General features: G+C 40.7%; 1 protein-coding gene across 2 annotated transcripts; it reads right to left on the bottom strand.

The window, feature by feature from the left end:
- On the bottom strand, window positions 1-25,712 carry LOC132889696 (cilia- and flagella-associated protein 251-like). 2 transcript variants are annotated; one of them, XM_060926453.1, is made up of 7 exons: window positions 25,619-25,712; window positions 17,789-18,109; window positions 14,829-14,855; window positions 12,233-12,259; window positions 2,687-2,728; window positions 2,373-2,492; window positions 1-1,969 (listed from the first exon to the last, which is right to left on the bottom strand). In XM_060926453.1, the coding sequence occupies exons 1-7, from the start codon at window positions 25,698-25,700 to the stop codon at window positions 1,059-1,061; spliced, it is 1,530 nt and encodes a 509-aa protein (XP_060782436.1). In that variant the 5' UTR covers window positions 25,701-25,712; the 3' UTR covers window positions 1-1,058. The 2 variants fall into 2 exon arrangements, with proteins under 2 accessions (XP_060782436.1, XP_060782445.1); XM_060926462.1 differs by having other exon boundaries at window positions 1-1,963.
- Between the last annotated feature and the right edge of the window lie 1,314 nt (window positions 25,713-27,026).

The raw sequence follows: 27,026 nt of genomic DNA, 5'->3' as shown, positions 1-27,026 counted from the left end.
AATTTTTAAAAGGCTGTTTATTGTATGTTTTCTTAACTTTCATGCATTGTTACACGGACACACTGTAATCTACTGATTGTATGCTCTTAGGCTACTCCTTTTTAAAAATCTTTTATGCTAGCAGGAGGTGGAAAACTCCTGTCTGCACAAGAAATGTCAAATTTCTGTCAACTTTTTTTTATTTGGATTGCAATTACCGTACTTTAGACATATAGGAAAGAAAGAAAGAAAGTACAACTTTATTCATCACACACTTGTGAAATTCCTCTCTGCATTTAACCCATCTGAAGCAGTGAACACACACATACCCAGAGCAGTGGGCAGCCATGCTAACAGCGCCCGGGGAGCAGTTGGGAGTTAGGGGCCTCGCTCAAGGGCACCTCAGCCCGAGGCCGTCCCATATTAACCTAACCTGCATGTCTTTGAACTTGGATATTAATGCATTCACAGGGTTGAAACTTGTATCATTTTCTGAATAAAAATCATATCTTTTTCATGAAATGTATTCATCCAAATTAATTCTATTTACTGATACACCATCCAATTTTCTTGCTGCTATTTCCAGTGATGATAAATGTTTCTGACCCCGATTGACCTCTTCTTTTATGTTAAGCAATACAAAATGTACACTATCATCTTGCTACAGAGTCTATGACACGTATTTGTAGACTTACTTTAGGTGTCTATAATCAGAACTGTGGGAATCTTTAACATTCAAATATTTATTTTTAGTTTTGATTACATAAACATTATTAATATATAAAAAATAGATATACTACTGACGGTGGGAAATGTGTGTATTATAATGATTATGGTGCATTTATGCTGTATTTAGCATTAGCAACATTTTTGAAGGCTGGAGCTTGATATATACTGTCCATATTTTGTTTATCACTATTATTATGAATAAATCTGCTAATTAATTTGGGAATGTCTGATTAAAGCATGATGATTTCTAGCAGATAGAAAACCAGCATTTTCCCTGCACCTGTTAAATTATAAACTATGCAGTGTGTTTTATACAATCCTTAATTTCCCTTGTGCAATTTTCTTTCTTGTCACAATTGTTCATCCCACTCTTCCACTTGTCTTTCTTGTCCCGATTGTTCATCCCACTCTTCCACTTCTTTTTCTTGTCCTAATTGTCCATCCCTCTCTTCCACTTCTCTTTCTTGTCCCGATTGTTCATGCCTCTCTTCCACTTTTCTTTCTTGTCCTGATTTTTCATCCCACTCTTCTACTTCTCGTCCTTGTCCCAATTGTTCATCCCTCTCTTTTACTTCTCTTTCTTGTCCTGATGGTTCATCCCTCTCTTCCACTTCTTGTCCCAATTGTTCATCCCTCTCTTCCGCTTCTCTTTCTTGCCCTGTTAATTCATTCATAATCTCCACTTCTCTTTCTTTTCCTGTTAATTCATTCATAATCTCCACTTCTCTTTCTTGTCCTGTTAATTCGTTCATAATCTCCACTTCTCTTTCTTTTCCTGTTAATTCATTCAAAATCTTCACTTCTCTTTCTTGTCCTGATGGTTCATCCCTCTCTTCCACTTCTCTTTCTTGTCCCAATTGTTCATCCCTCTCTTCCACTTCTCTTTCTTGTCCTGTTAATTCATTCATAATCTCCACTTCTCTTTCTTGTCCCGTTAATTCATTCATAATCTCCACTTCTCTTTCTTTTCCCGTTAATTCATTCATAATCTCCACTTCTCTTTCTTGTCCCATTAATTCATTCAAAATCTTCACTTCTCTTTCTTGTCCTGATGGTTCATCCCTCTCTTCCACTTCTCTTTCTTGCCCTGTTAATTCATTCATAATCTTCACTTCTTTTTTTTGTCCCAATTGTCCATCCCTCTCTCTCAGTTCTCTTCTTTGTCCAGATGTTTCACTTCTCTCTTCTCTTTCTTGTTCTTGTCCCATTTGTTCATTCTCCTCCTCTATGACTAAAGCTTGCTCTTCTGCAGGCCCTGTTCCTTACAAACACATTCACAGCAGTTGATCAGATATTTCTTCTCATGAACCGTCACATGTCTGACATCTACATTTAAAATATTCTTGTTGCTCATTACCACCAGTGCCAATGGCTACATTTGGTCACAACATTTTCAGGATGTTGCTGTTTCCATATTGATTTTGGCAACTGGAACTAAGCGAAATGAGAGGCAAAAAAAAAAGAAAAAGAAAATCTTCAAAAACTACAGAGGTCTGGACCTTGGTGTCGTCATAGCTGGTTACAGCCATAATTACCCCGAGGAAGCATTCAGAGAAATGTGTTTAAAAGTTCAAATACTTACTTGAATTACTTCATGAATGATACCACTTTTTCCATATAATGGAGTGGCTTTTAAATGTTATTGTTTAATGGTATATAATCACCTGTTCTTGGCTGTTTGAGCCTTTTGTAATCTCTGTTAAGGAAGCACACGGCCAGCAGTAAAGTGATGAAGGGCACACATCGGATTGCAAAAATGATGGGTCCTTCATTTTCAGTATCCCCTGATATATCCATATATATATATATATATATATATATATATATATATATATATATATATAGAGAGAGAGAGAGAGAGAGAGAGAGACAGATGGGTATCAAACATATCAAACATATATATAAAATGCACCCAAACTCCTCCAGATGAACACAAAATTATATTTTTCTCAAAAATGTGAATAATTCACAAACTTACATTCAGTATCAGGAGTCCAGGGAAAGTCTGGCCTGGCATGATCTGGTTACAACAATAAAAACCATCATATTATGACAAATACCGTATTTATCCTAATAAACGCGCCCGGGCGCGATGCAAAACATGAAGGGGGAGCGTCAATTTTGACCCTTAAATGACAAAAATCGAACATGACAAAATCATCAGAATTTAAAACATTTATTTTGAAACACATGAAAATACAGTTATATGTCCAAAAAGTCAATTAAACAATGTCCAGCTCGCTTATAAGGATAACATTGGTAAGTAAACTATTTGTAGTGACGTCACAATTCACATCATCGTCGATGTTTATGAGCTCACAAAACAAAATGTCGTCCTCAAAACGATCCTTCACCGTTAGTTTTAAGTTAAAGGTTGTAGAACTGGCAGAGCAGAAAGGCAAACACTTAGCTGCTAAAACATTTAATGTTCACCGTAAACGTGTACAAGAGTGGTGCAAACAAAAGGTACGTCTCCACCCGTATTGATATCCGCAGCAGAGTGAATGTCCGTATTTTATACTGTCCATGTTTACTAACGCGATTTCTGGTAAAAAAAATCAGCGGTGAAATTGAACGTCTCTGTTGTGGTTTGTTGGATTTAAAGTTTGTTAAATGAAGAAAATGGTTGGTAAATACTATTCTAGCTCTGAAAATTGTGGAGGCGTGTCAAATAGGGAGGGCGCTTCTATAAGGATAAATACGGTATGTGGCATTGCAGCTTGATAAGTATGTATGTAGTGCTCTATAGAGGATGTACAGTCACGTGACCCGCACGTGTGTACTCTGCCCACTCCGCCATATTGGACGGCTTCAGGATTGTTTACCTAGCGCGAGCGTAATGGATCCAGGGAGTAATCCCCAAGAAAATTTGGAAAATACCCCATCTACATCGCGCAATAACTTGTCTAAGTTTGTTCAGCGTCTTGAAGGTGACGTGAGGCAGTGTTACATGGAAAAGTGTTCCAGGTTGGGGATTGCAGATCCGTACAACTTGCCGCAATCCTTGTTCAGGGAAATTCGGAGCTGCGGTGCCGGCGATTTGCTGGATCTGGCCTACCACGACATTTACAATTTTCTCGTTAATCGTGAATCGTGTTACACTGGCAAAGCCCTCAAAGCTTACAAGAGCCTGGAAGCTTATAAATATTTTGTTGCGGGATGGGTATCCCAACTATACCTCTGGAAGGTTCCGAAGAAGAATGTCTACCTGATAACCTCACGGGTAAGTGGCATTAAGACGTTTATCATAAAGAGACTATGCAGGACGTTTTATCGTAAGAATGTTCGAAATCTAAACTCAGTTCCAGATAATGACAGGGTTGTAAATATGTATGTTTTTGTCTGAAAAACAGGAAATCAGAAAGCTGCGCACGTTTGCGCAGCTTCCGCGAAAATGTGGGCAGCTTTCTGATTTACTGTTTTCTTCTCATACTTCCTATTTTTCATGGACTGTACGGCATTTGCTTATTTAGTAATTTTAATACAGAATTTACTCTGACGAAATTATTCAGACACTCCAACGCCCCCCCTAAAAAAAAATCGGATCTGCATGATTCAGCCGTGAAAAAGGCGGCATCCGTCATTTACATCCCTGTTTAAACTCATAGGTTAACCGACTTTAACCGGCTAATGAGGCTCGGTGGTCGGTCAAGATTTTTTTTAGTTTTCGCCATCCCTACTATGGATTGGCCTTTCAAAGGCATATATGAGCCAAAACGATAAAACATTGTCATAGACTAGGCCAGGGTAGTAGGGCTAGGCATAGCCATTTTAAACGTTAGAGACTGTCTAGTTTCTAAGTATGCAGCTATCATTCAATCCGAAAATCAACTTAACAGATGTACTAGGAGTATTGAATTAGAAGATTACACCAAATGCTGAACAAGATATAACCATTCTCGAAAGATCTACTCCCACACACTTGATAATTAGAACGGGTTCGTCTAAGTTCTATGCGCGGCCTTGCCGTCCAAAATGGCGGATAATGAATATCACGTGACCTCGTGACGTCACATGCACGCTCTCTATAGGCTGAGGGTAGAAGACGGTGGTCACAGCAACTGAGTTCCAGGTTTAGTACAAAGCTACACTACTATAAACACTACTGGACAATATTAACACGACGACAACTGATACTAACATACCAGCAGAAATATATGATTTGTTATTATATGATGTTATGATAGGATATGTCACAAGGCAATTCATTATTATATTATACATTTATATGTGAGTTATTAAAATATGATATTGTGGCAGTGGGGGCGTGGCCAAGCATCAGTTTGTGAACGGAGGTCGGGACCAGGGAAGGTGAGTGGCAAAATCATCACACCTGCTGTCAATTAATGTTGTGTGTGTCTGTTGCAGTGATGACAGAGGAAAGAAAAGGAGGGAGAGAGCAAAGAGGGGGATCTCTCCCGACCAGAGTATGTCTGTGTGTGTGTGTGTGTGTGTGTGTGTGTGTGTGTGTGTGTGTGTGTGTGAATGAATGAGTTTAATTGAGCTGAAAAGCAATACGAAAACTGGGACTAAAGCCTGTGTTGACACTATTTCCTGCCTGTCCGTACTTCAGTGTTCCACCCACGCCAGGAGTGTACTACAGATACAGTGGGGCAAAAAAGTATTTAGTCAGTCACCAATTGTGCAAGTTCTCCCACTTAAAAAGATGAGGGAGGCCTGTAATTTTCATCATAGGTACACTTCAACTATGAGAGACAGAATGAGAAAAAAAATCCAGAAAATCACATTGTCTGATTTTTAAAGAATTTATTTGCAAATTATGGTGGAAAATAAGTATTTGGTCAATAACAAAAGTTCATCTCAATACTTTGTTATATACCCTTTGTTGGCAATGACAGAGGTCAAACGTTTTCTGTAAGTCTTCACAAGGTTTTCACACACTGTTGCTGGTATTTTGGCCCATTCCTCCATGCAGATCTCCTCTAGAGCAGTGATGTTTTGGGGCTGTCGCTGGGCAACACGGACTTTCAACTCCCTCCAAAGATTTTCTATGGGGTTGAGATCTGGAGACTGGCTAGGCCACTCCAGGACCTTGAAATGCTTCTTACGAAGCCACTCCTTCGTTGCCCGGGCGGTGTGTTTGGGATCATTGTCATGCTGAAAGACCCAGCCATGTTTCATCTTCAATGCCCTTGCTGATGGAAGGAGGTTTTCACTCAAAATCTCACGATACATGGCCCCATTCATTCTTTCCTTTACACGGATCAGTCGTCCTGGTCCCTTTGCAGAAAAACAGCCCCAAAGCATGATGTTTCCACCCCCATGCTTCACAGTAGGTATGGTGTTCTTTGGATGCAACTCAGCATTCTTTCTCCTCCAAACACGACAAGTTGAGTTTTTACCAAAAAGTTCTATTTTGGTTTCATCTGACCATATGACATTCTCCCAATCCTCTTCTGGATCATCCAAATGCTCTCTAGCAAACTTCAGACGGGCCTGGACATGTACTGGCTTAAGCAGGGGGACATGTCTGGTACTGCGGGATTTGAGTCCCAGGTGGCGTAGTGTGTTACTGATGGTAGCCTTTGTTACTTTGGTCCCAGCTCTCTGCAGGTCATTCACTAGGTCCCCCCGTGTGGTTCTGGGATTTTTGCTCACCGTTCTTGTGACCATTTTGACCCCACGGGGTGAGATCTTGCGTGGAGCCCCAGATCGAGGGAGATTATCAGTGGTCTTGTATGTCTTCCATTTTCTAATAATTGCTCCCACAGTTGATTTCTTCACACCAAGCTGCTTACCTATTGCAGAATCAGTCTTCCCAGCCTGGTGCAGGTCTACAATTTTGTTTCTGGTGTCCTTTGACAGCTCTTTGGTCTTGGCCATAGTGGAGTTTGGAGTGTGACTGTTTGAGGTTGTGGACAGGTGTCTTTTATACTGATAACGAGTTCAAACAGGTGCCATTAATACAGGTAACGAGTGGAGGACAGAGGAGCCTCTTAAAGAAGAAGTTACAGGTCTGTGAGAGCCAGAAATCTTTCTTGTTTGTAGGTGACCAAATACTTATTTCACCGAGGAATTTACCAATTGATTCATTAAAAATCCTACAATGTGATTTCCTGGATTCTTTCCCCCCATTCTGTCTCTCATAGTTGAAGTGTACCTATGATGAAAATTACAGGCCTCTCTCATCTTTTTAAGTGGGAGAACTTGCACAATTGATGGCTGACTAAATACTTTTTTTGCCCCACTGTATATAAAGAGGATATTACATGTTTGCACAAATATATGTCATTTATCTTCAAGTATTGAACGTATTAACGAGTTAGTGAAGCGAATGAGTGATATATTTTTCAAAAGAAGATAAACTTCATATCTTCATGCCACCATGAAATGTTCTTTATATTATATCGACACATCCACAAAAAAAACACAAGTTAATCAAAAGAATTTTAATTTTGAACCATTTTGCCATTTTGACAATGCACATCTAGTCAGCATGAAAACACCGGGAGTGACGTCATTGGAGTGAAATCTTGGGAATTATGTTACTCAGATCCACGATGTATTTTGTATGAAAATGTGAGTTTTTCAACACGAGAAGATAAACTTCATATCTTCAAGCTAACATGTGATTTTCTTTTTGTTATATAGACACCAACAAAAAGTACCCAAATGTATCAAAACAACTCATCGATTTCCTCACAAGTAACATATAGATATTTATGTCCCATTTTTGGTTCTCCATGTTGCGGATGGAGCTTGTATGAAAATTATGACTGGCATATTTCACAGTAAAACACTTGTGTCCATATAATATAGTCATATATGATCCAATACTTATGTACAACAGCTGTATAAACAAGCTTTTCATCTTCATCTGACGAGCTTTCATATTTTCAGTCAAAAGTTATATTCCTGAAAAGTATCATTTGGCATGTCTACTGTTGATGTCACAAACATTATTCCAGGAACCGTTTCCAACTAGGAAGTGGAATTTTACATGGAGGACACAGACGGACGAAGTGATACACTAATGCCGCTTTTCCACTACAAACGCGGCTGAGCCGTGCCGTGCCGAGTCGAGCTGAGTCGGGCTGAGCGGGGCTGTTGGAGTTGCATTTCGACTACAACCGCGCTGAACCGTGCTGGCTGGAAGTGGGTGGACACATTGGGTGGAGTTAGCGAAAGTGGGTGGACGTCATGTGATGTCGTTAAGCAGCGCAAACAGTGACATCAGTGACAGTGGCGGAACAAGTCAGAGCCGGGCCGGGGGCGGGGCAAATGACCGGGCCCTTTATTAAAGCTTATCATAACATCATTTTAGGCTACAAAATGTCCGCAACTGCGGTGTTTACCAATTTCAACACTACCGGGTGCAACTATGTTATTTAGTACATCAAGTCCTTCAAACGAACATGTAACTCAGAAACAAAAAACATTAAGATACTGTACATGGCTCATAATAAAACATCAATAGCCTATACTGCGCACATTATTTGAAGGGCATACGAATGAGCGCTCAGAGGTTGCAGCAGTGACAGGAAGAGTCAGAAATAAAAGGAGGGCGGTGCAAACCTCACTGAATGCACTGTGTTTACCAATTTCAACACTACGGGGTGCAACTATGTTATTTTGTACATTAAGTCCTTCAAACGAGCATGTAACTCAGAAACAAAAAAACATTAGGCGACATACTGTACATGGCTCATAATAAAACATCAATAGCCTACTGCGCGCATTATTTGAAGGGCATACGACGAGCCTTGCGCTCCGCGAACTCGTCCACGATGCTCTGTATGTCACTGATTCAGTGATCTTTTAAGCGGTAGTCTCACGACCCGAATAGTAAACAATAAACATGGAGGACATGGAGTCGTTAGGGTTGCTGGTCTTGGTGCTGTGGCTTGTTGTCACCGACAACGCCAACAGATACTGGCAAGAGCGTATAGATGAGGCGAGGCGCATAAGGCTTCAGAAATTCTCGTAATTCGTAATTCTTCTTCTTCCGGGTTTGCGGTGTTTACAGATCCCAGCGCGCTCGCGGGGCGTGTGTGGGCATGTGAGGACACTCCTCCTCACCAATCAGTGCACAGGGGAGTGTCTGCTCACGTCCCCAGACTCAGTCAGCACGGTTTGGCTCGCTTCAGCCCCACTCCAAAACGGTGCGAGTTTTAGGGGCTAAGCAGGGCTGAAACGAGCTGAGTCGTGCTGGTTTTTGGTAGTCGAAACGCGAGCCGTGTCGGGCTGAAGTGAGCTGAAGCGAGCTGAAGTGAGCTGAAAAAGGGTAGTGGAAAAGGGCCATAGGATTACCCTTTTTCAGCTCGCTTCAGCTCACTTCAGCCCGACACGGCTCGCGTTTCGACTATCTAAGAACAGCACGACTCAGCTCGCTTCAGCCCCGCTCAGCCCCCAAAACTCGCACGGTTTTGGAGTGGGGCTGAAGCGAGCCAAACCGAGCTGAGTGAGGCTGGGGGCATGAGCAGACACTCCCCTGTGCACTGATTGGTGAGGAGGAGTGTCCTCACATGCCCACACACGCCCCGCGAGCGCGCTGGGATCTGTAAACACCGCAAACCCGGAAGAAGAATAATTACGAATTACGAGAATTTCTGAAGCCTTATGCGCCTCGCCTCATCTATACGCTCTTGCCAGTATCTGTTGGCGTTGTCGGTGACAACAAGCCACAGCACCAAGACCAGCAACACTAACGACTCCATGTCCTCCATGTTTATTGTTTACTATTCGGGTCGTGAGACTACCGCTTAAAAGATCACTGAATCAGTGACATACAGAGCATCGTGGACGAGTTCGCGGAGCGCAAGGCTCGCCGTATGCCCTTCAAATAATGCACGCAGTAGGCTATTGATGTTTTATTATGAGCCATGTACAGTATGTCACCTAATGTTTTTTTGTTTCTGAGTTACATGCTCGTTTGAAGGACTTAATGTACAAAATAACATAGTTGCACCCCGTAGTGTTGAAATTGGTAAACACAGTGCATTCAGTGAGGTTTGCACCGCCCTCCTTTTATTTCTGACTCTTCCTGTCACTGCTGCAACCTCTGAGCGCTCATTCGTATGCCCTTCAAATAATGTGCGCAGTATAGGCTATTGATGCTTTATTATGAGCCATGTACAGTATCTTAATGTTTTTTGTTTCTGAGTTACATGTTCGTTTGAAGGACTTGATGTACTAAATAACATAGTTGCACCCGGTAGTGTTGAAATTGGTAAACACCGCAGTTGCGGACATTTTGTAGCCTAAAATGATGTTATGATAAGCTTTAATAAAGGGCCCGGTCATTTGCCCCGCCCCCGGCCCGGCTCTGACTTGTTCCGCCACTGTCACTGATGTCACTGTTTGCGCTGCTTAACGACATCACATGACGTCCACCCACTTTCGCTAACTCCACCCAATGTGTCCACCCACTTCCAGCCAGCACGGTTCAGCGCGGTTGTAGTCGAAATGCAACTCCAACAGCCCCGCTCAGCCCGACTCAGCTCGACTCGGCACGGCACGGCTCAGCCGCGTTTGTAGTGGAAAAGCGGCATAAGTGAAACACCCCAGTGCCGTTATGGGACCAGGATATCACGTGGCCAATCAGATCTTGAACTGGAACTAACTATTGTAGAATTGGTTTTATATCAGCATAGATACTACAGTGGTGTTTGAAAGTTTGTGAACCCTTTAGAATTTTCTATATTTCTGCATAAATATGACCTAAAACATCAGATTTTCACACAAGTCCTAAAAGTAGATAAAGAGAACCCAGTTAAACAAATGAGACAAAAATATTATATTTGGTCATTTATTTATTGAGGAAAACAATCCAATATTACATATCTGTGAGTGGCAAAAGTATGTGAACCTTTGCTTTCAGTATCTGGTGTGACCCCCTTGTGCAGCAATAACTGCAACTAAACGTTTGCGGTAACTGTTGATGAGTCCTGCACACCGGCCTGGAGGAATTTTAGCCCATTCCTCCATACAGAACAGCTTCAACTCTGGGATGTTGGTGGGTTTCCTCACATGAACTGCTCGCTTCAGGTCCTTCCACAACATTTCGATTGGATTAAGGCCAGGACTTTGACTTGGCCATTTCAAAACATTAACTTTATTCTTCTTTAACCATTCTTTGGTAGAACGACTTGTGTGCTTAGGGCCGTTGTCTTGCTGCATGACCCACCTTCTCTTGAGATTCAGTTCATGGACAGATGTCCTGACATTTTCCTTTAGAATTCATTGGTATAATTCAGAATTCATTGTTCCATCAATGATGGCAAGCTGTCCTGGCTCAGATGCAGCAAAACAGGCCCAAACCATGATACTACCACCACCATGTTTCACAGATGGGATAAGGTTCTTATGCTGGAATGCAGTAATTTCTTTTCTCCAAACATAATGCTTCTCATTTAAACCAAAAAGTTTTATTTTGGTCTCATCCATCCACAAAACATTTTTCCAATAGCCTGCTGGCTTGTCCATGTGATCTTTAGCAAACTGCAGACGAGCAGCAATGTTCTTTTTGGAGAGCAGTAGCTTTCTCCTTGCAACCCTGCCATGCACACCATTGTTGTTCAGTGTTCTCCTGATGGTAGACTCATGAACATTAACATTAGCCAATGTGAGAGAGGCCTTCAGTTGCTTAGAAGTTACCCTGGGGTCCTTTGTGACCTCGCCAACTATTACACACCTTGCTCTTGGAGTGATCTTTGTTGGTCAACCACTCCTGGGGAGGGTAACAATGGTCTTGAATTTCCTCCATTTGTACACAATCTGTCTGACTGTGGATTGGTGGAGTCCAAACTCTTTAGAGGTGGTTTTGTAACCTTTTCCAGCCTGATGAGCATCAGCAACGCTTTTTCTGAGGTCCTCCAAAATCTCCTTTGTTCATGCCATGATACACTTCCACAAACATGTGTTGTGAAGATCAGACTTTGATAGATCCCTGTTCTTTAAATAAAACAGGGTGCCCACTCACACCTGATTGTCATCCCATTGATTGAAAACACCTGACTCTAATTTCACCTTCAAATTAACTGCTAATCCTAGAGGTTCACATACTTTTGCCACTCACAGATATGTAATATTGGATCATGTTTCTCAATAAATAAATGACCAAGTATAATATTTTTGTCCCATTTGTTTATTGGGTTCTCTTTATCTACTTTTAGGACTTGTGTGAAAATCTGATGATGTTTTAGGTCATATTTATGCAGAAATATAGAAAATTCTAAAGGGTTCACAAACTTTCAAGCACCACTGTAGTATTTTGAATTGGGTCATGGTGAAGCAAGAAAAAATAGCGGAGAATTTAAGGCCACATGGACCGAAATTCATTAATTGTTCTATTTAAAAAAAAAAAAAAACTAATAACATTGGAAGTCTGTGATTTGAATTAAGTAGCTGTTGGTCCATAGAACAAAAATATATATATTTTTTATGACCTACACTCGAAAAATCTGAAAGGCAGTCTACCTTTAATTCATGGCCCTTCTGAAGTTCACAAAAATAGTAACAGAAATACTTATACTGTAATATATAAGCCTTTTACTTTGCTTACCTTTTGTTTGGCGTGAGATCGTAAGAACTAGTTAAAACAATAAAAGATCACATTACCATATTATATTTTACATTTAATTTTACTTTTATACCAACATATAGTAAAACTACAGCTTCACATACCATTACTAAGACTATACTGTGCAGATACAGATACTGCTATACTATACTGACAATATCCCAATATGGCTATTGCTTTACTAACAGAAAAATGCATAATATTAACAGAAATATCAAGAGGACCATGAAGGATCATTTTTGCAGCATTAGTGCACCAGCGCTCCCGTTTGGCCTGTGTGTGTAACTGCTGTTTAAAATGCAGTGAAGTTACACAACTTGGGTTTAATAAATGTAAAAAGCTTACATTTCAGCCTGCACAAACTTTCAAAAAATAATATTGAAACCTGGCAGCACGGTGGTGCAGTGGTTAGCACTGTCACCTCACAGCAAGAAGGTCCGGGTTCGAGCCCCGTGGGCGGCGAGGACCTTTCTGTGTGGAGTTTGCATGTTCTCCCCGTGTCCACGTGGGTTTCCTCCGGGTGCTCCGGTTTCCCCCACAGTCCAAAGACATGCAGGTTAGGATAATTGGTGGCTCTAAATTGACCGTAAGTGTGAATGTGAGTGTGAATAGTTGTTTGTCTCAATGTATCAGTCCTGCGGTGATTTGGCGACTTATCCAGGGTGTACCCTGCCTCTCGCCCATAGTCAGCTGTGATAGGATCCAGCCCGGGCCGCGACCCTCACAGGATAAGTGGCTACAGATAATGGATTGATGGAATATTGAAACCACTCAAAATCTGCACACCAGATCGGTAATACCCAAAAATCACATCAGACACATAGTGTATGGAATGGTTGAATAGTTTTGGTCAGCTTCCTATTTTACTCTCAGAGACCATGCTTTTGGTTATCTGGATAACAAAGGTAATAATATTTTTAAAAACAGCTTTAAAGATGGGCGGCACAGTGGTGTAGTGGTTAGCGCTGTTGCCTCACAGCAAGAAGGTCCGGGTTTGAGCCCCGTGGCCGGTGAGGGCCTTTCTGTGTGGAGTTTGCATGTTCTCCCCGTGTCCACGTGGGTTTCCTCCGGGTGCTCCGGTTTCCCCCACAGTCCAAAGACATGCAGGTTAGGTTAACTGGTGACTCTAAATTGAGCGTAGGTGTGAATGTGAGTGTGAATGGTTGTCTGTGTCTATGTGTCAGCCCTGTGATGACCTGGCGACTTGTCCAGGATGTACCCCGCCTTTCGCCCGTAGTCAGCTGGGATAGGCTCCAGCTTGCCTGCGACCCTGTAGAAGGATAAAGCGGCTAGAGATGATGAGATGAGCTTTAAAGATAGATAGCCTTTCGATTTTATAAAATTGGTGAAATTTAATTCCCTCTGAAATGTGGTCATTGTGATATATGTTTATTTCTTTAATATCTCACAAAATATTAGGCCATTCTGTGGCTGGGAAGTTATTTAATTCGAGGGGATTAAAGCAAATAATGTGCATGAAATCACTTACTTCGCGCAGTCAAGCAGACAGAAGAAGTCCGTGTGCTCATGTGCAGGTTTACCTTCTTCTTTATTTTCTTCTTCTTTTGGGTTTTACAGCAGCTGTGTTGCATTACTGCCATCTACAGGTTTACCTTTGAGCGTGCACTGACAGTTCCATCATCTCATCTCATCTCATTATCTCTAGCCGCTTTATCCTGTTCTACAGGGTCGCAGGCGAGCTGGAGCCTATCCCAGCTGACTACGGGTGAAAGGCGGGGTACACCCTGGACAAGTCGCCAGGTCATCACAGGGCTGACACATAGACACAGACAACCATTCACACTCACATTCACACCTACGCTCAATTTAGAGTCACCAGTTAACCTAACCTGCATGTCTTTGGACTGTGGGGGAAACCGGAGCACCCGGAGGAAACCCATGCAGACACGGGGAGAACATGCAAACTCCACACAGAAAGGCCCTCGCCGGCCCCGGGGCTCGAACCCGGACCTTCTTGCTGTGAGGCGACAGCGCTAACCACTACACCACCGTGCCGCCCAGTTCCATCATTCTGTCGCTAAACGAACAGCTGATTACACCAAAGTGCTCGCTGAGCACCGATATTTACTAGTATGGTCCTGTGTTTCCTTTCCTTCGTATATAACATCACATCTTTTCTTCTCACTTTTCGTTACTGTAATCGGTCTTTCACGTTTTATTCGTACGCTCACATCCTCCATTTTTCTCTCCTGTTTCAAATTTGTATCCCACAATGCCTTGCGTAAACGGGGAAAGCCCACCATGTGATGCATGCATGACACAGTATCTTGAATTGGGTCATGGTGAAGCAGGAAAAAATAGCAGAGAATTTAAGGCCACGTGGCTCGAAATTCATTAATTCTTCTATTTAAAAAAATAATAATGATAAAATTGGAAGTCTGTGATTCGAATTCGGTAGCTTTCGGTCCACAGAACAAAAATAATTGGGTGTCAGGGAAAATTCTTTTAATGACCTACACTTGAAAAATCTGAAAGGCCGTCCATCCTTAATTCATGGCCCTCTGAGTTTCACAAAATAGTAACAGAAATACTGTATATATCATTTTACTTTACTTACCTTCTGTTTGGCGTGAGGTCGTAAGATCTAGTTAAAACAATAAAAGATCACATTACCATATTATATTTTACATTTAATTTTACTCTTATACCAACACATAGTAAAACTACAGCTGCATATACCATTACTAAGACTATACTGTGCAGATACAGATACTGCTATACTATACTGACAATATCCCAATATGGCTATTGCTTTACTAACAGAAAAATGCATAATATTAACAGAAATATCAAGAGGACCATGAAGGATCATTTTTGCAGCATTAGTGCACCAGCGCTCCCGTTTGGCCTGTGCATGTAACTGCTGTTTAAAATGCTGTGAAGTTACACAAATTGGGTTTAAGAAATGTAAAAAGCTTTAAAGACAAACAGTGAGACCTCACGGAAGTGTAAGGCACCTTATGATACATTCATTAATTTCATATTGGTATTTTATAAGAACTTTAAAAACAGGTTAATCAAAATATTCCACTTTTCTTTTGAAACTGGCTTGTAAACATGTTTTTTAAACCACTTCCTGTGTAGAAGAACAAAGCATAATGAATTCATTCTGAGATCATTCTCAGCTCCGTTCATGAAACGTTTCGTCCAGGCTGGTTTTACTGTTCCGCTCTTCATTTTGTAACTTACTGATAATCAGAGGTGGGCAAAGTACCCAACTTCATTACTTAAGTCAAAGTACAGATCCCGCTGGTGAAATGTTACTCTGATACAAGTGAAAGTTGTCCAGTCAATTTTTTACTTAAGTTAAAGTACTGAAGTACTTGCTTTTAAAAATACTTAAGTATTAAAAGTACATTTTCTGTCAAAGCATCGTTGTATTATTGCCACAACGCTTACAAAACCTCATGCCGTTACCAAAGACAGAAATGTGAATTCAGGAAATGAACACATGCTGTGCCATCATGGTGGTTTAAATGTTAAAGATCCCATGGCATGGTGGTTTGTTGATGCTTTAAACGGGCTCGTGGAGGTTTCCGGATGTTATATCCGCAGCCTTTCTCGAAATAAACCCTCGGCACGTAAATATAGCCTCTTGGGAGAAAGCCCCATTTCAGCACTTTTCCCAGTGCGTCGTTTTGCTAATGAGAAGCAGGAGGCGGGGAAGGGTAGAGGGTGGGGGCGGGCCATGGGGGAGGGGGAGGGGCTTGACCAAGCTGCGCACACACATACTCGCTGCTATCAGTGCCTGTAGCCACGCTGCTAAGACAAAACCCCGTTCTCCCTCGGACTCCTTTCGTAAACTCAACGTGACACAGAGAACAGAGAGTGAGAGTGTTCGGAGTGGTAGTTTACGAACGTATAATACCCTTGGCTTGAACACGCACTCCATAACCAAAGAGGATAGAAGCAGCAACTACGGCAACATATCGCTTATCCAACAGAAGACATGCATTGCGGAGCAATAGTCAAACATAAGCTCATAAGTTACAGTCAATTTCCAGACTAAACTCAGTTTAACAGAGCATGCTGCATGCTCTTTAGTTTTGTAGCGCAGATTACCTGGCTAACTGCAGGAAGCGGTTAGCTGCACAGCTAATGTAGCCATTGCTAGGCTAACGCACCGATTTTAAAACACGGCAAAACGACTTAACAGTTATACACTTACTTGTTCGGTGTTTGTGGCTGATGCGGCAGGGATGCTTGGTACGGACCCAGGCTTCAGTGACAGTTGATGTGCAAAACCTGCCCTGTACTGTCCCAAGTTGTGGAAACATTCCTCAGGAAAATGCTTCCGACAAACATACACCGTCTTAGGTAGACTCGACGGCGTATTATTGGAGTAAATAAAATTAAGCCACTGCGTCTTCAGGGGCTCTCCCGTCGGCAGTAAAAACAGACTCTTTTCTGTGTTGTCACATCCATGTACAGCGCAATTTCCATGTTTCGCTCGCTTAGGTGATGCCATGTTGTGTCCTCTATGGTCTCCTCACTACAACTGGGCGGGGCAATCCATACAGTGGGTGGGAATCCAGAGGGGGGGCGTGGGGATCATCTCCCTTGCTGACGTAGTAAAGGGAAGAGCTTATCAACGCACCATTTTGACGTGCCATTCTCAAATGTTGGGCATAGTTTGGTTTACACATTATGAAATTTCTAGCCACTGGGGTGACTTAAGAAGGTCAGAGGAACTCATTTTAATGTTAAAAAACCTCAGAAAGTGAAAATTTCATGCCATGGGACCTTTAAGTTAGCTAGACAGTGAAACTCCACCTGACAGACTAGCACACTCTTTTCAAACTCATAATCATATTGGGTATCTAACATTACTCGAAAAGAAAGATTTCTACCTTGTTTATTTGGCAAGATTACGCTAAAACATATTTCTGAACGGACTTCAGATAAGCTATTGTGACATTATCGTTAGCTCTAAAAGCACAGACAACTTCGTTACAAGCTTTCTCTTGGAATAAAATGTTTACAGACCTCAATATGCTTCCGCAGGTTGGACGGCGAGTTTTTGTAGGCCGTGATGTGGTTTGTTTTCAGCAAACAAAGCACACATTTAAAATGAAACGAATCTTTAATCCTTTCAGAAAACTGAAACATGGGTTCACGGCCATGAGTGCGTACATTCCCCAGAAGAACCACCTCCTTCCATTCTGCCATCAACTGATCATGTTAAAATAATGCTGCTGAGAAATCATTGAGCTTGATTTTATCCAGTCTATGGATGTGATGTGACCCTAGTGCTTACTGATCGGCTTTCTCAGTGTCACCTGTGGAAAAACTAATCACGTTTTAGAAAAAAAACCTCATCCACTTTCAAAGCCGCTTCATAGTAACGAATAACGAGGACCTTGATAGAAATGTACTGTAGTGGAGTAAAAAGTACGATATTTTTCTTTCAAATGTAGTGACGTTAAAGTCAGAAGTTTCCAAAAAAAATTAATACTCAAGTAAATGTACTTCATTACTGTCCACCTCTGCTGATAAGTTTGTGTGAAGGACACTCACCATTTTCTGTCATGGATGTAACTTTTGTCCCCGTTCCGTTTACCTTCAGCAGATAAGGTATGTCTTTTGTAACCTCACAAATATAAAAGCCTGCATCACTTATATCAGCATTTTTTATAATTAATGTTGAGCTGTTTTTGGTGTTGTGGGTTTGTATAAATTTGTCCGTTTGATTAAATGTAACTCTCTGATTGTCTTTAAACCAGTTCACTTTTAAATTGCTGACGGCGATGTTCCAGCTGCAGGTGATCTGAACTGGTTCTCCTTCCCTCAACTCGACTGTTGTTGGAGACTGACTCACTAAAAAAGAATCTCTGGAACCTGGAAGATGGACACACAAAGATAAAAATCAGAGACAGAGAAAGAAAATCATTACAAATTCACTTTCTTGAAAACTGACATGCGACAGAAGAGACCAGCAAACTAGACAGGCACACAGATATACTAATACAGGGCTGCCAACTTTTCAAAATTCCTTGGAGTGAGATTTTTTTTCCGCAAAATTTTTCCGCACACCACGCAGTAAGTGGGAATTTTGTATTCAGTTTGATATTCACTTGTCCCCCTGCATTCTGGTGTTTTGTTTGTGGGTCGTCCAGCTGGAGATGGACAATGAAGGGGGGGGGGGGGGTGTTGAGATTTTGGATTTAGTAGATGTTCCTGCATTCTGGTGGATTTTTGGAGTGGCCTGCTGTGCCATACCTACATTCTTACACACCCTGACTTGCCAGGCCTTCAGCTTGTGGCCAACAAAAGCACCAAGTTTTGGCTTAAAAGCCCCCACACTAGAAAACTACAGATGACTGCCAATGTTCCTGTAGCCCTATAGACCTGTGTTTCAGATTTAAAGGCAAGTTCATGTTTGAAAATATTTCATCAGCTAAGCCTAAACACCTTCTGAATTGAAACTAAATGTTAAGTTTTTAATAACTGTTGCAAAAATAAGATTGTCCCTCACTGACTATTCATTATGCATTTAAGGGCTTTCCCCACCACTGGGTTCAGCAGAAGATTGGCATGGGGAAACATATCAACAGCAAAAGAACAAATAAAATGCTTAAACAGTAAGCAAAATGTGCATGTGCTACAAGAAACATTAAAATGATTAAGTTTGAACAGTATTGAAACACAAAAAGCTGAACCTTGGCCATAGGTGGGACTGTGCACACAAAGTTGGGCTTAAAAATTTTGGTCATACTTAAATAAGCTATATTAATATATTTCTTATTAATTTATTTCTTATCTATGTTTCTTATTAGTAATAGAGCATTCGTCAGGGCCTGTTATCTGACAAATATTCTCTACCTGTCTTGCCCTCTTTGAAACCCTGTCTCCTCAGTATATTGTTCTCTGTCTTTTTTTTAAATTATTCACAAGTTCAAGTTCTTTGATATTACAGGTGACCATGCTTTATTTACTTTAACTGAGCAATTACATACAACCCCAATTCTAAAAAAGTTGGGACAAAGTACAAATTGTAAATAAAAATGGAATGCAATAATTTACAAATCTCAAAAACTGATATTGTATTCACAACAGAACATAGACAACATATCAAATGTCGAAAGTGAGACATTTTGAAATTTCATACCAAATATTGGCTCATTTGAAATTTCATGACAGCAACACATCTCAAAAAAGTTGGGACAGGGGCAATAAGAGGCTGGAAAAGTTAAAGGTACAAAAAAGGAACAGCTGAAGGACCAAATTGCAACTCATTAGGTCAATTGGCAATAGGTCATTAACATGACTGGGTATAAAAAGAGCATCTTGGAGTGGCAGCGGCTCTCAGAAGTAAAGATGGGAAGAGGATCACCAATCCCCCTAATTCTGCGCCGACAAATAGTGGAGCAATATCAGAAAGGAGTTTGACAGTGTAAAATTGCAAAGAGTTTGAACATATCATCATCTACAGTGCATAATATCATCAAAAGATTCAGAGAATCTGGAAGAATCTCTGTGCGTAAGGGTCAAGGCCGGAAAACCATACTGGGTGCCCGTGATCTTCGGGCCCTTAGACGGCACTGCATCACATACAGGCATGCTTCTGTATTGGAAATCACAAAATGGGCTCAGGAATATTTCCAGAGAACATTATCTGTGGACACAATTCACTGTGCCATCCGCCGTTGCCAGCTAAAACTCTATAGTTCAAAGAAGAAGCCATATCTAAACACGATCCAGAAGCGCAGACGTCTTCTCTGGGCCAAGGCTCATTTAAAATGGACTGTGGCAAAGTGGAAAACTGTTCTGTGGTCAGACGAATCAAAATTTGAAGTTCTTTATGGAAATCAGGGACGCCGTGTCATTCGGACTAAAGAGGAGAAGGACGACCCAAGTTGTTATCAGCGCTCAGTTCAGAAGCCTGCATCTCTGATGGTATGGAGTTGCATTAGTGCGTGTGGCATGGGCAGCTTACACATCTGGAAAGACACCATCAATGCTGAAAGGTATATCCAGGTTCTAGAGCAACATATGCTCCCATCCAGATGACGTCTCTTTCAGGGAAGACCTTGCATTTTCCAACATGACAATGCCAAACCACATACTGCATCAATTACAGCATCATGGCTGCGTAGAAGAAGGGTCCGGGTACTGAACTGGCCAGCCTGCAGTCCAGATCTTTCACCCATAGAAAACATTTGGCGCATCATAAAACGGAAGATACGACAAAAAAGACCTAAGACAGTTGAGCAACTAGAATCCTACATTAGACAAGAATGGGTTAATGCTGGCCTCTTCTGCCCCTCGGACCTGCTTGATCCATCCTGGTGCCCTGTGTCTGGTCGGAGTTTTATCGCCCCACTCCTGTGAAGGACGGCCCCATGAGGACAGTTGAGGGTTATACCTGTTAAAACTGTTAATATTATAGTCAGGCTGTCTGTTGTTGCCCAAATGAGGATGGGTTCCCTTTTGAGTCTGGTTCCTCTCGAGGTTTCTTCCTCATGTCGTCTGAGGGAGTTTTTCCTTGCCACCGTCGCCACAGGCTTGCTCATTGGGGATAGATTAGGGATAAAATTAGCTCATGTTTTAAGTCATTCAAATTCTGTAAAGCTGCTTTGCGACAATGTTTATTGTTAAAAGCGCTACACAAATAAACTTGATTGATTGATTGATTGGTTAACATTCCTATCCCTAAACTTGAGCAACTTGTCTCCTCAGTCCCCAGACGTTTACAGACTGTTGTAAAGAGAAAAGGGGATGTCTCACAGTGGTAAACATGGCCTTGTCCCAACTTTTTTGAGATGTGTTGTTGTCATGAAATTTAAAATCACCTAATTTTTCTCTTTAAATGATACATTTTCTCAGTTTAAACATTTGATGTTTAAACTGAATAAAATATGGAATTTTGAAACTTCCACATCATTGCATTCCGTTTTTATTTACAATTTGTACTTTGTCCCAACTTTTTTGGAATCAGGGTTGTACATCATAAATAATTAAAAATAAATACCCTGTAAATAAACAATAGGTATAGTGGCTAATGACTCTTCTTGCATTTGTAATATTATCTCTTACTTGCTTTATTTTACAACATTTCCAGTATGGCTTCAAATAAAGTCATAAAGTATGATAACATACAGTAAACAAACTAAAAGTGCGCCTTAATAACCGTGTGCTAAGGAGGTGCTCTCCCGTGCTGCTTGCTGGGGAAGATAGAGGCTGTGCCACGGCAGTAGGCCTATAATGATTTCGCATGCCTAGTACACAGCTCTCGATATGGCATTAAATATTCTCACAACACTTATAGGCTAAAACGATTCAGAAACTTTATATAAGTTCATAATTACTCCAGTAACACCACACATTGGCGTGCATATGTACAAACCTGTCTGAGACACCCGTCTTCAACTCGGATACCTTCTTCTCTCTCCCCTTCCTCTAAATTGACGGTAGGCAATTATCCAACTTCTGGCGAGTGCAGCATCATTAGATGCGCCACCTACCATAGGGGAGTGTGTACAGAAAGGAACACCTCTCTGCCTGTTTAGCCGTGCGTAAGGAGTAATTGATCGATCGCGAGTGGTTGGTGTGACGCAATGGGTAGCCTAGATCAGATAGATAAACTAGATTTTTTTCTAGTGTGAGAAATCAGAGGTATGGCGTGTGAGTGTGTGAAGACAATCAAATGCGTGTGTCTCACGCTCATTGCGTGAGAGATGGCAGCCCAGCTAATATATAAAGATATTTGTTATATATTAATATATAAGGCTAGATATTCAATATCTTTCCTGTACACTGTTATATTATACATTTGCATGACGTGATGCCCACAAAACTCCATAAAAGGTAAAGTGCATAGAGAGCTGGGAGCACAAAATGAACAATCGGGCTAAAGTCTGAAAAACAGACATGGAAGTGATTTTGACTCACTTCTGTACCAATAAAAATATTACAGTATAACAAGTAGGTGCTGAACCTTCTGTCAGCTGAAGTGTTTGTTTACGGCTGATGGCTCCGTGCAGACAGACCGGCCCGTCCTCCGTTTATACGCCGCCATTTCTTTTGTAGTACCTGAATGATTCATTTTATTTGTCTTCATTTATGGGTGTGTGTTGGCTTGCTTTCTTTATTTTCATATTCTTTAATTACAGCCTTGTATTAAAAAAAGACTGGTTTTTATTAAATTTTCTGCTCTTAGTCCCTGACGGTGAAGGATATGTTTTTGATCGAGACTCCAAAGCTCTGGATGAGAGTGTCTGCTATAAACACTGTAAACATAAAGAAAATAAACAGTTTAAACTTCACGGTATATTCCAGGTATAAAAGTGCAGTAATCCATGCAGATTACTGACCCCATTTCCAGAAAAGTTGGGATATTTTCCAAACTGCAATAAAAACAAAAATGTGTGATTTGTTAATTCATGTGAATCTTTATTTAACAAGTAAAGGGCGAGGTTGGAAACCACTCTTGAGTGGGTGTGACCTTCAAGCCCTCAGACTGCACTGCCTGAGAAACCATCATGCTAATGTGATAAATATAGCCTCATGAGCTTGGGAGTACTTTGGAAATCCGTCATCACTTAACAGTCCACCGCTGCATCCAGAAATGCAACCTGAAACTGTATTACACAAGGAGGAAGCCATTTATCAATTCTATATAGAAACACCGCTGATTTCTCTGGGCCTGAACTCATCTCAGACAGACCGAAAGACAGTGGAAATGTGTGCTGTGGTCAGATGAGTCACATTTCAGCTTGTTTTTAGGAAAACTGAAGGTCGAGTTCTCAGTGCCAAAGGTGAACACGACCATCCATCTTGTTATCAGAGAAAGGTATAAAAGCCAGCATCTGTGATGGTATGGGGGGTATCAGTGCCCATGGCATGGGTGAGGTGTATGTGTGTGAAGGTACCATTGATGTGCAGGTATATATTGGGATTTTCGAGAGTCATATTCATCAAGGTGATGTCTCTTCCTGGGAAGTCCATGATTATTTGAGCAGGACAATGCCAGGCCTCATTCTGCATGGGCTACAACAGCGTAGCTTCATAGACACAGAGTGCATGTGCTTGACTGGCCTGCTGCCAATCCAGATCTGTCTCCTATTAAGAGTGTATGGCACATCATGAAGAGGAGAATCAGACAACAGCGACCACGGATTGTTGAACAGCTGAAGTCTTGTATCAAGCAAGAATGGACAAAAATCCTAATTGCAACACTGCAATAATTAGTATCCTCAGATCCCATACGATTAAAAAGTGTTATTAAAAGGAAAGGTGATGTAATACAATGGTAATAATGCCTCTGTCCCAACTTTTTTAGAGTGTGCTGCAGGTATCAAATCCTAACTTTTTTATATTTACAAAATACAATTAAGTTGGTCAGTAAAACTACTGAAAAGCTTTTCTTTGTACTTTTCTCAGTTAAATAAAGTTTCACATGAATTAACAAATCATACATTTTTGTTTTTAATGCAGTTTGGAAAATATCCCAACTTTTCTGGAAATGGGATTTGTACCATATATGATCAAATTACATGATGAAGTCAAGCCAATGGTGGTTTATATTAGTGAGCCTTCTTGTGTAAACTTACAAGTTTTCTTCTGAATTTACAGGATGTACGAAAACCAAACGTCCTGTGTCGAGGCTCAGATGTATGTGTAGAGGTCAGGAGCCTGTACGTTTAATTCGGTGAACATTGTCACAAAGTAGCTTTAAAGAAATATATAAATTACAGATATACATTTTTAAATTTAGGAAGAATATTTATAACATCGGGAAGAAACCTTGAGAGGAATCAGACTCATCTGGGTAGTGGATAGTGTGGTTATAAATAATTTCTCTTTTACTATATTGTCAAAGAGTGCTATGTTTGTTTGAATTGTAGAGTTTAAACTTCATGTCTGTCTTATCAGATTGAAGTTATGGACTGTTCAGTGATTGAGATTTTAGTGTAAAAAACATCCACAGTCATCGTTAGCGTGTCCATGTCGTACCCTCCACAGCAGTTTAATGGTGATCTATGTGAGGCATCCTCAGCAGCATTTGGGCATAAATCTGTTCTATACCCGGCTTAATAAATAAGGCCCATAGCGTGTTATGATTCTTTTATATCAATTTTTTATATAATAATCCATTTTATTGAAGGGTGCCAATAATTCTGGAGTTGATTGTAGTAACAAAACTCTTGTCAGGACACCGGTGCAAAGTAAAAATATTTTAGAAAGGAAAAATTATTTTAGCTCACAAAATGTGACGTGTTTGAGTCCAATGAAAAAAAAATCAAAGCAATTTTTAAAAAACATTGAATCATCAAAAGGAAATACGCATTAAAAAACCCTTTAACTATAAGTACCTTTAATACAAACAAGCAAACAAACAAATCCAAAATGAGCACATTTACATATTTTCAGTAAATAAATTATGCACATTGTTTAATAAAAAACTAGAAAAGCACTCGGAGAGCGCAGACCTCCGCCAAGCAGCTCATCTCGCAATGATAAAGAATCCTTTAAAAAAATCCTGGATCCAGAAGGTGATCCGGATCACCGCCAAAATGTAATGGATTGTTAGTTGTGCCCAGTCACACCTCTGGAAAAAATTTCAGAGCAATCCGTTCATTACTTTTTCCGTAATGTTGCTAACAGACAAACCAACAAACAAACCAACCAACGCTACCGAAAACATAACCTCCTTGGCGGAGGTAAAAAAAAACCAACTATGCATAGAAACCAACAGACATGTGATTCATTCATTTAATTCATTAAATAAGACAAGGCTATTTTTTTAAATTGTATTGTAATTTTGCTGTACAGTGAGGTCACAAAGATTAAAAAAAAAAGAAAGAAAAATTAAAATACCCGAAAAGGACATCTCCCAAACTACACAATACAACCAAGGAACATATGCAAAAATATAAACTTAGAAACTTTGTAGATTTTTTTAAAGTCTAGAAATGTGGATTTAAATATTAATCCAGATACATATCGTAAAATTACTGCTACGTCTAGGAATAAATAATTATTACACCATGATACCAGAATAGATGATAATAATAATAATAATAATAATAATAATAATAATAATAATAATAATAATAAAAGTAGTAGTAGTATTCTTTGTGTTCTTATGACTTTTAACAATGACAAGAAGAAGAAGAAGAAGAAGAAGAGAAGATTGTTCCTTTCAAGTAACGAAAACCATTGAATTCCAGCTCTTAGTGCTTGGCCCCCTAATAACATGTTATTGTAGCTATATTTTGTACATAATGAACTTATATCTAATTTCCAATATATCTAAGCTCTAATTAAGAAGGGAACATAGATCAATTTAAAATAAATGCCATGTGAGATTATATTATACGTGCTATTTTAAGTTCTCAGACTCACCACATGCACAGGAAACAAAAAACCCCCCGAGTAGAACCAAGAGATGCTGCATGTTTGAAAGTCCATCACACTCTGTTATCATACAGCGATATTGTTTCATCTCGCACACGCTATCGTATATGCATGCACACACACACATACACACACTAAGCAAACACATGCTCTCATCCTGGGCCTCAGGTCTGACCACAAAACAGTGGTTCAAGTTCAAGGCTTTTTTCAAGAGTTCTGTTTCTGTTGTCAGACACATTGAATACAATTTTGTACAAGCGCACACAGCCAAAATAACCCCAGAATTTTATTTTACATACAACCAAGAATGAAATTTTTTATTCTAAGGACGCAGGAAGAAACAGATATATATGAGTTGCAGAGCCTTTTTTCCCCTTTTACAAAAACACACAAAACAGTGCACACTTTGCAACACAGTCTTCCTTTCACTAACCACTAAAGAAATCATAATCTCTTCTGCTAAGTCTTTCTTGGTCTCACTGCCTCGTCTTTTTTCTCTCTTTGGTCATTGGTTACTGAAAGAAGCAGTCCATAACGCAATAACTCATTTCCTGTTTATTCTGACCCCTCCCTTCCTCTGCAAGTGACATAGACAGGGAAGAAGAGCAATAGGTGGTAGAAGAGATCCTTCCCCAACCCTGGAGGAGTTGAACATACAGGGATATGCCTAGGGAACCCAAGGACTGGAGGCAGCAAACTCAAGGCTAGCATCCAGGCTAGGTGTAGAGGCGTGATGACAGCCCTAGGTGAGAATGCCTGCCCAATGAGAGACGCAGAGACAGAGCTGTGGCAGAGAAGTGGCACAAGGAGAGAGGTTGTGGAAAGTGATTGAGACCTACAGTATCTAGGCATTTCTAGTTCATTATGAAGATTGTACACACACTGACTTGATCCAGGATGGCACTGACATTGGTACTGCAGCAGCCCCAGTTCACTTCAATCATCATAGTCTCCCACTGAGCCATTGAATAGCTCCTGGGTGGTCTCATGCTGTACTTTTCAGGAAGAATAATAGTATCTGTGGGGTCTGTGTGGATTACTGCCAGCTCAGTGCCATCACCAAGCAGGACTCCTATGCATTGCCCTGCAATGACAACACCCTTGACCAGATTGCAGTTCTGATTTTCAGCTCCTGGACCAGTACAGGGGTTATTGTCACGTGGCACTCATTCCAAGGGTGAACAAAGTGAAGGGCTCAAGTATTTCAGGGTCATGCCATTTGGGGTCTGTAATGTGCCAGCCACTTTAATGAAGCAGATGCTGGACAACCTGCTGAAGAAGAGTTGCATGGTGGACTTGGATGACCTGTTCATTAATGCCCACAGTGTCAATAAGATGTCCAAACACTTTGTAGCCAACCTCATATACTCCCAGACATGGTATTCCAGAGCCTGCT

This window comes from Neoarius graeffei, chromosome 1 (genome assembly GCF_027579695.1).
Source record: "Neoarius graeffei isolate fNeoGra1 chromosome 1, fNeoGra1.pri, whole genome shotgun sequence".
NCBI lineage: Eukaryota > Metazoa > Chordata > Actinopteri > Siluriformes > Ariidae > Neoarius > Neoarius graeffei.
This window is presented reverse-complemented; position numbering and strand designations above follow the sequence as displayed.

Bases quoted from the DNA above. Each gene is read 5' to 3' on its own strand.
- LOC132889696 (XM_060926453.1), bottom strand. From the start codon at position 25,700: ATGATAACAGAGTGTGATGGACTTTCAAACATGCAGCATCTCTTGGTT. The intron at 18,110-25,618 runs GTGAGTCTGAGA...TCCATCTTCCAG, and splicing joins TTTTGTTTCCTGTGCATGTG to GTTCCAGAGATTCTTTTTTA. The intron at 2,729-12,232 runs GTAAGCAAAGTA...TGTTGTAACCAG, and splicing joins GATCTCACGCCAAACAAAAG to ATCATGCCAGGCCAGACTTT.